The following is an 11,039-nucleotide window of genomic DNA, read 5'->3' as shown; positions in this document are numbered from 1 at the left end:
ACATAAAATCCGGTGTCATGAAGCCCCACACCGTAAATAGGTGGTCTACTTGCCTAAGGTAAGACCGGTAACATTAGCTTAGGTGGATCCACTAGCTAAACCTATGTGGGCACATAGTTATGGGATAGGAAGATGATCATTGGAACCCGGCCTAACATTGGGAGAGTTTCCATCTTACCATATCCTCTCGGTGCTTACCCTACATTCCCATAGAGTATTTCATTACTTTAACATTATGCCACATGAAAGGGTGCCATTGGCCTACCGACCCAAAGTATATTCATTAACGCATGAAATGGTGCCTTAAGCCTACTGATTCAAGGTACATTAGTTATCACATGAAAAGGTGCCATAAGCCTACCGATTCAAGGCACATTTTAGGAATGCTCATTAATTCCTCTTGAAAGGGTGCCATAGGCCTACCGATTCAAGGTTCATCATTAATATTCATGAAAGGGTGCCATGAGCCTACCGGTCCCAAGGTTCATTATTCACCTGCATGGAAGGGTGCCTTTAGCCTACCAATCCAAGATTTAACAATCAACTACACTTTCATTCATACAAGAAGATGATGCATAAGCCTACCAATTCAAGATAACATTCATCAATACAAGAAAAGGATGCCTTAGCCTACCAATTCAAGATACATCAATTCACATTACTTTCATTCATACAAGAATATGATGTCTAAGCCTACCAATTCAAGTAATAACATCACATTATAGAAACCCTTCACATTCTATCATCATCATTCATAAGTGTTAATTGATAATATGCTTTCAATCATAACACAAATACATTCTAAACATGATCATAGTTCTTTCATTGAGATCGCATACATATCCTTCACATCATAATCATACATAGATCCTTCATGAACTTGCCTTTCAAGGCTATAAACCAACATCAACCCATAAATCTAAGATACTACAATAGATAAAGAAATTGACATGATTCAATCATTAATTTAATATAAACATAAACAATTCAACATACTTCCATGATCAATCAATTCCCAATCACAATTCACAACTTATGAATTTGGGAGAAAACATGGGTTCATAGGAGAAATCATCTCAATTCACCAATAATTCAACATATAAAAACTTTTGAAATTGTTTTGGAATTGAACCCATGCATAGATTGAAAATTAGGGTTTTTGGAGAACTTTGAAGATTTGAAATCATTTTTGAAATTGACTCCTTGAAAGAAACTAAGTTAAGGATGAAGAAAACCATACATTTTGTGGAAGAAATTCATGAAAATCACATAAAAAGATTGAAAACTTGACCTTCAAAGCTTGCTTCCTTCTCCTCCAATGGAGGTTTCTAGAGAGAGAACTTTTGGAGCGATGGGTTTCTAATTTGAGTGATTTGGAAGAATGCATTAGAAAAGGTATTTTAATACTTTTAAAACCTTTTAAAATACCTTAATTAATAAATACTAACCTTCCATTAACTCAACTAAACTTAAAATTAATTTACCACTTTGCCCCAACTTAGGCCGAATTAAGACAGCACACACAGGTGCCATCCCCGAAACCCCACCCACGGACCGTGGGTGGGTCCACGGACCATTCTGTCACTTCGTGGTTCATGGCTGCATCTTATATTTTGGGACCTTGACCCATGGAGGCCATCCACGGGGTGTGGATGGACCTACGGGGAGTAGGTCCCATCCGTGGTTCACCAAAACTTGGGCAGATTTTTTGTCTCTTGGAGTCTTGGGGGTTAGGATTTAGGGTTCTCTTCAAGGACCCCTAGGGTGTTCCTTGGGGAGTCTTACCTTGACGTTTAACCCCTAAACCCCTCAACCATAGCTCGAGATAACATTCTACCACCTCAAACCTCACATCAACTCAATCACACACTAGTAAGGCTCTAGTTTCACCTATTCGTTTTATATGTCGTTACACCATTCATGAGGAGTCAATGAGTTATTCTAATGATGTACCTTGAATTAGTAGGCCCAGAACACCCTTTCATGAGTAATGATGGTAGTAGAGAATTAACTACTCCGTGGAAATTTAATGCTTAGCACCGAGTGGATATTGTGTAAGGTGGAAGCTCTGCCTAAAATGGCCGGGTTTCTAGTGGCAATATCCTTATCCCATAACTATGTGCCCACATAGGTTTTTTGGTAGTGGATCCACCTAATCTTAGAGTATGGTTCTACCTTAGGCAAGTAGGATAACCCCTTTTCGGTGTGGGGTACACACTGGATTCCATGTTATCTCACATGGTCTATATAGGTTAAGGATATTCCCACTATGATAACAATATGAACAAGAATATGAGATATGAGCTATGGTTACTCAAGAATCTTTACTTAGTGTGGGTGAGAATATGGGATCTCATTTATGCATTGCACAAGTATGCTTTGAGAATAGTTATGGTATGTTCCTCTTATGTTATGATGATTTATGTAGTGTGTATGATTATGGCTCCATTGTTAAGTATGTTTGATATGATGGATATTTTAATTATGTATGTCTAACTTGGATTGTTGCCATAAGTTGCTTTCATTGGTATGATTTACTAAAGGTGAATGTTCCCTTGTGTATGAAAAATAAGCTAAGAATGAGATCAAAAGATGATAAACATGAATGAGGTCCTAAAGTGACTTGCTTAGAATGGGTGAGATTATGGGGTCTTATATATGTATTGCACAAGCTTGCCTTGAGGTGGCTCATGAAATGTTTCTTTTATGTTATGTTGAACTAGATTGCATTGATTATGCCTATGTCTATGATGATATCTCTTATTCTCACTAGTTATGATTATTGTTTACCATGTTATAGCCTATGCCTTATCATGATGTCTCTTATGCTTATGACTTGTGTTTCTCCACTATCTTCAAGGTGATGATTTAGCTTAACAAAGTGCATGCATTAAACAAAAATGTCCCTTTTAGCAAATTTTCAAGGTTTTTATGCATGACTATAATACTTAGAGCATTTTTGTACTCACCCATATTTCCCTACATTTTTCCCTAAGTGTAGGGTCCAGTTCTCAAGGTGGTCCCCGTTGTGGCTAGAGCTTGGAATTAATCATTTCTCCTTGCTTGTGGTAAGTCCTCATGGTTCGAGGAGGATTATTGTCATTTAGTAGTTTCATTCTTGTATTTTAACTTTCAGATTATATTGCTTGGGTTGTGACCCTATTTTGACTCAAGTATTGTAATAGATGACCAATTGAGACAAGTCTACACTTCCGCTTTGCTTTTAGGAAAATCTTATTAAGACTTGAAATGTGTTTTACTTCGTATTATTCTAATGCTTTATGTTATGATATGCTAAGTGGCTTACATGGTGCCCCTTCGGGGTATTATGTGCCATGTTATGTCCAAGGGGTATCCTTGGGTCGTGACATTCTTCTTCTTCCTTGGATTTCTAGAGAGAGAATTTCTTTTGGAGAGTGTTTGGGTCTTTCTTTTGGGATTTGGAATTATGAGGAAGATGACTTAATTTGGTGATTTAAAAACCTTATATAGTTAGTCTAATTTAGTGTAAAATGACGTTATTTAATATTAATGAAAACCGGAAAACCCAATAATGACCCTAAGTGAAACTGGCAAATGGAAGTTCCAGACCTCATCCACGATTCCACGACCACGGTCCGTGGGTGGACTCAGTGGCGTGCTGTCCATCCGTGGTCTGATCAGAGAGTTTTGACCATCCACGACCACTAACCTATGGACCGTGGACCCACCCACGAAGCATGGTTCCTAGTCTCGTGGGTCACTACCTCAGGTGGCCTCCATGGTGCTCACCAACGAAATAGACCACGTAGCGTGGAAGGACCTACGGGGCGTAGGTCCCCTTTGTGGGTCACTGTCCACGCAACATTTGTAGGTCCTTCTCAAGGACCCATGGTTGGTCCTTGGCGGTCGTACCTTGACATTCTAACAGGAAACCCTATATTTTTTAGGTACAAGGAAGTACGTTTACAACTCTTCCCCTCATGTTAAGCTCTAGTTTAGCCTACTCGTTTCCAGAGTGTTACAATATCTCCCCCTTGGGAACATTCTTCCTCAAATGAAGATCTAGACACTTTACAGAATTAAAGTCTCAAAACTAGCAGCCCAACATGTATGAAGCATCAAAATAATGCATAATTCAAAGGAGAAACCATCAACTCCAACTCAAACATAATCAATGAATCATAAGGAAGTAGAACTACATCTAACAACCCATTATGCATGAAACTCAACATTTCTCATATTAATAGGAGGAACTACCTTCTCCAACTAAAAGCACGCTCAACACAATATCATGGAGCTAATATGGACTTACTCTCAAAGGCATACTAAAGCATGCTCAACATTTCATCTCCTAAAGTCAAAAAGGTTACTCATACTAAATGCACAACAACATGAGGAACAAATATCATGAAAACTCATTTTCTCACTAAACATGAATTTCTCAAGAACATGCATAACATAAGGAAATCATGGATGAAAACATAATAATGCATAACTCCCAAAACACTAAAACTCAAGAGGAACTACTTACCTCAAGCTTGAATATGAGTAGAAGGAAAGAGATGAGGGTAGCGGGACTTTATATTGGCCTCGGTCTCCCAAGTAGCACCCTCAACTAAATGATTTCTCCATAAAACCTTCACGGAGGCAACTTCCCCGTTTCTCTATCTCTATACTTGCCTATCCAGAATTTCAACCGGCACCTCTTCATAAGCAAGATTCTTTATAATCTCTAAACCTTCTAAGGGGACTATGGTTGATGGATCCCCAATACATTTCTTCAAACTGGAGACATGAAACACCGGATGTACCAATGCCAACTCATCTGGCAAGTCTAACTAATATGAAACTTTGCCCACACGCCTCAAAATCTCGTAAGGACTCACAAACCAAGGACTAAGTTTTCCCTTTTTTCAAAACCTCATAACACCCTTCATGGGCGAGATTTTAAAATAAACCCAATCATGAACATCAAATTCTAAATCTCTCCTTCTAACATCGGCATAGGACATTTGCCAACTTTGGGCCGTTCTCAACCTCTCTCTAAATACCCGGACCTTCTGAATGGCCTCATACACAACTTTCGGGCCTAGGAGAGCAATTTCCCCTACTTCAACCATCCTATAGGAGACCTATATCTCCTTCCATAAAAAGCTTCAAAGAGGGCCATGTCGATACTCGAATGAGAACTGTTATTATAGGCAAACTCCACTAATGACATATGGTCATCCCAATTTCCTTTAAAATCTATTATGCATGCCCTCAACATTTTCTCTAAAGTCTGAATGGTGCGTTCCGCTTGACCATCTGTTTGAGGGTGAAGAGTCGTGCTAAGCTTCACCTTAGTACCTATCCCGTTTTGGAAGGACTTCCAAATATGTGAAGTAAATTAGGGACCTCGATCCGAAATGATAGACAAGGGAACAACATGTAACCTTACTATCTCATTCAAATACAATTTAGTATATTTTTCTGCCTAGTAGGACGCTTTGACGGGAATGAAATGAGCGGACTTAGTCATTCGGTCCACTATTACCCATATTGAGTCATGTTGCCGCCTAGTACGTGGAAAGCCTACAATAAAATCCATATTCACATCTTCCCACTTCAAAGTAGGAATAAGAATATCTTGTGACAAGCCTCCCGACCTTTGGTGCTCAACCTTAACTTGTTGACAATTAGGACATTTGGCTACTAATACCGCAATATCCTTCTTCATACCATTCTACCAATAGACTTCCCGTATATCATGGTATAACTTAGTGGCTCCCAGATGAATAGAATACCGAGAACTATGAGCTTCTTCTAAAATTTTCTCCCTCAAACCATCAACATCTGGAACACATAACCGACCTTGGTACCTAAGCACCGCATCTCCCCCTTGGAAGAGAGACTCAACAGACTTCTTGAGTACCGACTCTTTCAACTCAACTAATATAGGATCAAAGCCTTGTTTAGACTTCACATCCATCACAAAGGACGATCCGAAACCATTATGGACCATGATGCCACCCTTGGTGGAGTCCAATAGTTGAACATTTATCCGAGCCAACCTATGCACATCAAGAACCAATTGATTGGGTGAAACAGTTTGGTATGCTTTTGTCCCAATACTACACCTAATGTCATCCCACTCTCATCAATATCACTTCGAATGGTTCTGACCAATTGGGGCTGATGATAACTGGTGTGGATATCAATTTCTCCTTCAAACATTTAAATGCTACCATACAAGAGTCATCAAAGTAGAATTTCACTTCCTTCTCTAAGATTTTGCATAATGGTTGTGCAATCTTTGAGAAATCCTTAAGGAATCTTCGGTAGAAGCCTGCATGGCCCAAGAAACTCCGAATCCCCTTTACTGTGATCGACGGTGGTAGTTTCTCGATAACCTCAATTTTTGCTTTGTTAACTTCTAGCCGTTGTTGTAACACTTTATGCCCAAGAACAATGCCATTTTTCACCATGAAATGGCATATCTCCCAATTTAGGACTAGATTAGTTTCCACACACCTCTGGAGAACTCGCTCTAAATGTGTCAAGCATTCTTCAAATGTGTCCCCCACGACTGAGAAATCATCCATGAAGACTTCCAGAGAGTCCTCAACCATATCCGCAAAAATGGACAACATGCATCGTTGAAAAGTTGTCGGTGCATTACAAAGTTTGAATGGCATCCTTTTGAATGTAAAGGTCCCATAAGGGCATATGAAAGTGGTTTTCTCTTGATCTTCTAGTGCGATACATATCTTGTTATATCCAAAGTATTCATCCAAACAACAATACCACCCTCTCTCTGATAACCTGTCAAGCATCTGGTCCATGAAGGGCATTGGAAAATGGTCCTTTTCAGTCCATGAATTTAGCTTTCGATAATCCATGCACACCCTCCATCCAGTTACAGGTCTAGTCAGCACCAGATCTCCTTTAGCATTTGGGACCACTGTTATGCCACCCTTTTTTGGTACACATTGCACTGGGCTGACCCATTTCCTGTCTGAAATCGGATAGATTACTCCTGCATCAAGCCACTTGATGATCTCCTTTTTTACTACCTCTTGCATCGGGGGGTTCAACCTTCACTGATGCTCTACACTGGGTTTGCATTCACTGTTCAGCCAAATCTTATGGGTGCAGATACCGGGCGGGTTGCGCACGGTAGCAGCTATGGTCCATCCGATCGCTTTTATGAGCTTCTGCAGTACTTCAACAAGCACTTTTACCTACCCTTCACTCAGATTTGCTGAAATAATCACTAGCAGAGTGTTGTTATTTCCCAAGAAAATATACTTGAGATGGGATGGGAGTACTTTCAGTTCTAGAGTTGGCGGCTCTTCAATTGATGGCTTTGCAGGTGGGCTGCATTAGTTTTTTAGGTCGATATCCAACTTAATTGCATTTCGTGCATATGCTCCTAACCCTATTAGGGCTGCGATCATTTCATCATATTCCTGAATTTCTGAATCATCATGATTTGCAGGTGTTGACTCAAGAGGCTCATTCTTGCGCAGTAGATGGCTAACACTTGCCACTACCTCATCTATAACATCTTCAGTAGACACTACATGGATATCACTTGGTTGCTTCATGGATTTGTAGATGTTGAAAGTTACCTCATTGTCATTCACACGGAATTTCAACTTGCCGTTTTCAACATCCACTAATGCTCTGCCGGTTGCTAAGAATGGCCTTCCCAAAATAATGGGGACCTCAACATCAATGTCACAGTCTAAAATCACAAAGTCAGCTGGAAATATGAACCGATCCACTTTGACCAAGATACCGTAGAGGATCCCAACAGGATGCTTGATCGATTGATCTGCCATGAGAAATCTCATGGTAGTTGCCTTGGTTTTCCCAATCCAAGTTCCTTGTATATGGCATATGAGTCCAGGTTGATGCTTGCTCCTAGGTCACATAAAGCCTTGGCAAATTGGAGCATTCCAATAGTACACGGGATGGTGAAAGCACCAGGGTCTTCTCTTTTAGTGATTAACTCTTTTGTCATGATCGCACTGCAACTATAAGGCACTTCAATCATTTCATAATCCAAGATCCTCTTCTTGGTGACTAACTCTTTCATGAATTTACCATACCCTGGCATCTCCAGCAATGCTTCCACCAAAGGAAGGTTGATGGACAATTTCTTGAACACAGACAAGAATTTTTTAAACCTCTCATCTTCATTCTCTTTTTTCTAAACGCTGGGGAAAAGGTGGAGGTATTTTGGTAAGGGTTGTATTATTTTTGGAGTTTCATTGTGTTGATTCATTCCTTCTTGTGCTTTCTTGCTGATGTTTTGATTATCGGTAATTTCTGCTTCTTCCTCACCCTGGTTTTCCTCACGTTCTTCTCCTTCATTACCTATCGCTACCTTCCCGCTACGGGTAATTACAGCTAGCTCTTGTTCCTCATTTTCCTTTGGCATCGTGGTTGTTAGTTGAGCCGATATGAGGTTCAATTGACCTTTCAGCATCTTGATGGCATTAGCATGAGAGTTCACCTTGCTATTTAGTGAAGAAAAATCATCTCTCATTCCCTTTAGCAAATCAGCAGAACCTTCAACTTTCTCAAGAATTTGTGTCAGTAGATCATTCACCCTAGGGCTGCTGTCAGTCCCCCTTGATGTCGTGCTATCACTCAATTGAGTTTGGTATTCTTCCTGATCGTTATGCTCAGTCCACTCTTGGAAATATCACCTAGGGTAGTTCCAACCTTGATTTCCAACCCGCGGTTGATAGTGCGGGTGGAAACCCTCCTCATTCCTTCTGTGGTTTCGACCTTGATTCCATCCCGATTTGAAGTTATCAGAAAAAGAACCCCCCTCTGCGCGAAACACTTCACATTTGCCTTTCATGTGCTCTTGTAAATCTTCCATCTGAGACAACATCTTTTTGATGTTTTGATCCCTCTCTTTTTCTTTATCGAGTTGCCCTTGCGTCAGCCTGAAACACAGAGGGGAGACTTGATCTTCTTTGGTGTACCAAGCTTGATTTACTCTTGCCATACCATCTAGGAGAAATGAGGCCACCTCAAAGGGCTGTAGCATTATGCCTCCTTGGACCAATTGATCAGCTATCCCTTTGTTAACTGAATCAAGACTTCGGTAAAAATATTGGAGTAGCAACTCATGAATTGGTTCACTCGTAGTGAAGAAAAATCATCTCTCATTCCCTTTAGCAAATCAGCAGAACCTTCAACTTTCTCAAGAATTTGTGTCAGTAGATCATTCACCCTAGGGCTGCTGTCAGTCCCCCTTGATGTCGTGCTATCACTCAATTGAGTTTGGTATTCTTCCTGATCGTTATGCTCAGTCCACTCTTGGAAATATCACCTAGGGTAGTTCCAACCTTGATTTCCAACCCGCGGTTGATAGTGCGGGTGGAAACCCTCCTCATTCCTTCTGTGGTTTCGACCTTGATTCCATCCCGATTTGAAGTTATCAGAAAAAGAACCCCCCTCTGCGCGAAACACTTCACATTTGCCTTTCATGTGCTCTTGTAAATCTTCCATCTGAGACAACATCTTTTTGATGTTTTGATCCCTCTCTTTTTCTTTATCGAGTTGCCCTTGCGTCAGCCTGAAACACAGAGGGGAGACTTGATCTTCTTTGGTGTACCAAGCTTGATTTACTCTTGCCATACCATCTAGGAGAAATGAGGCCACCTCAAAGGGCTGTAGCATTATGCCTCCTTGGACCAATTGATCAGCTATCCCTTTGTTAACTGAATCAAGACTTCGGTAAAAATATTGGAGTAGCAACTCATGAATTGGTTCACTCGTATTTTGTTTGAAATTCTGAATGTCGTCCCTCAACTTCATCATATTTGACGGGGGAAAGAATCTATTATGGAAAGCAGTGACTAATTATTTCCATGATGTGATAAAAATTTTGGGAAGCTCAGACAACCACGTAGTGGCAGCTCCTGTCAGTGACAATGGGAATAAGTGAAGCTTGATGGCTTCTTGCGACCAATTTTTGAATGACAACGGAGAACATACGTTCAAAAAACTTTGGATATGTTCATGTGAGTCTTCATGATCCATTCCTTTGTATAGGCCCCTTGAATGTATGAGATGGAGTGTTGTGCTAGTGACTTCAAAATTTCTGTTTCCACCACCCTACGGCAAGCGAATTGCACCTATCTCACCCAATGGAGCGGGATCATAAACACTGTTTGCATCGTCAATGTCATCTTGGTGCAAGTCAATATTCAATGGGTTGTTGGCGTGGCAATTGTCCCCCACGTCCTCACTCATAATTTCTGTTTTCAACACAAACAAGCAAAAAATTAAGTTAGTAAAGATAAAACTACAAAAAAACAGAGATTCTTGCAAATGATCCTTCGGATCACATACAATCAAAAACTCAAAGAAAAACAAAACTATGAGTAAAGTTAATAATCTATGATCAATAAGACAGAAATTCTAGTGAACTAAAAATTCTCAAATAACACCACTCCCCAGCAGTGGCGCCATTTTGATGCTTATTGTGACCAATGACACTATCCTACGATATGAGTGTCTACGATCGTCAATAATATAGTAACCCAACCGACGGTTGGGGTCGTGTCCCAAGGGAGCGATTTTGAGAATTAATAACCAATTAGAATTTCATTCAAGTTAGTCGTAGTTAAAGATATTTGCGATAAACAACATTGTAAATGTAAAACAGGTGACACAAAAGTGTCAAATATCGAAAGGGGGTTTTGTAACAAGTACTAAAACAACAAAATAAGGAAGAAACTCAAGTATGGGAAAAGGTTCTTGGGATGTGACCGCAATTCAAGTAGAGATAAATTGTTGGGTACATGCTTTCTATCGGAGATTTGCAAAATAATAGTGATTAGGCTAAGCTTTAAATGGAAATAAGTTCCCTCTCGGGCAACTTACCCCATTTCAAATATGTTCCTGTCAGACACCCATTTGTCGCATGAAAACCAGCCTACGCCTTACCCCACTCACTCTCTCGAGCTAAGTGTTAGGATATGGGACTAGGGATCACCCTCTCGGGATGAACCTCATATCGACCCACTCCTTAGGCCATCAGTCTAATG

The 11,039-nt window shown here is 40.2% G+C and overlaps 1 protein-coding gene across 1 annotated transcript; it reads right to left on the bottom strand.

Moving 5' to 3' along the window:
• Positions 1 to 7,816: 7,816 nt before the first annotated feature.
• On the bottom strand, positions 7,817 to 9,807 carry LOC107059648 (uncharacterized). The gene is made up of 4 exons (XM_015306367.1): positions 9,333 to 9,807; positions 8,698 to 9,072; positions 8,357 to 8,541; positions 7,817 to 8,128 (listed from the first exon to the last, which is right to left on the bottom strand). The coding sequence occupies exons 1-4, from the start codon at positions 9,805 to 9,807 to the stop codon at positions 7,817 to 7,819; spliced, it is 1,347 nt and encodes a 448-aa protein (XP_015161853.1).
• Positions 9,808 to 11,039: the final 1,232 nt, after the last annotated feature.

This window comes from Solanum tuberosum, unplaced genomic scaffold, assembly GCF_000226075.1.
Source record: "Solanum tuberosum cultivar DM 1-3 516 R44 unplaced genomic scaffold, SolTub_3.0 scf00030, whole genome shotgun sequence".
In the NCBI taxonomy this organism is placed as follows: domain Eukaryota; kingdom Viridiplantae; phylum Streptophyta; class Magnoliopsida; order Solanales; family Solanaceae; genus Solanum; species Solanum tuberosum.
Note: the sequence above shows the minus strand (reverse complement) of the source record. Positions and strands in the feature narration are given on the sequence as shown.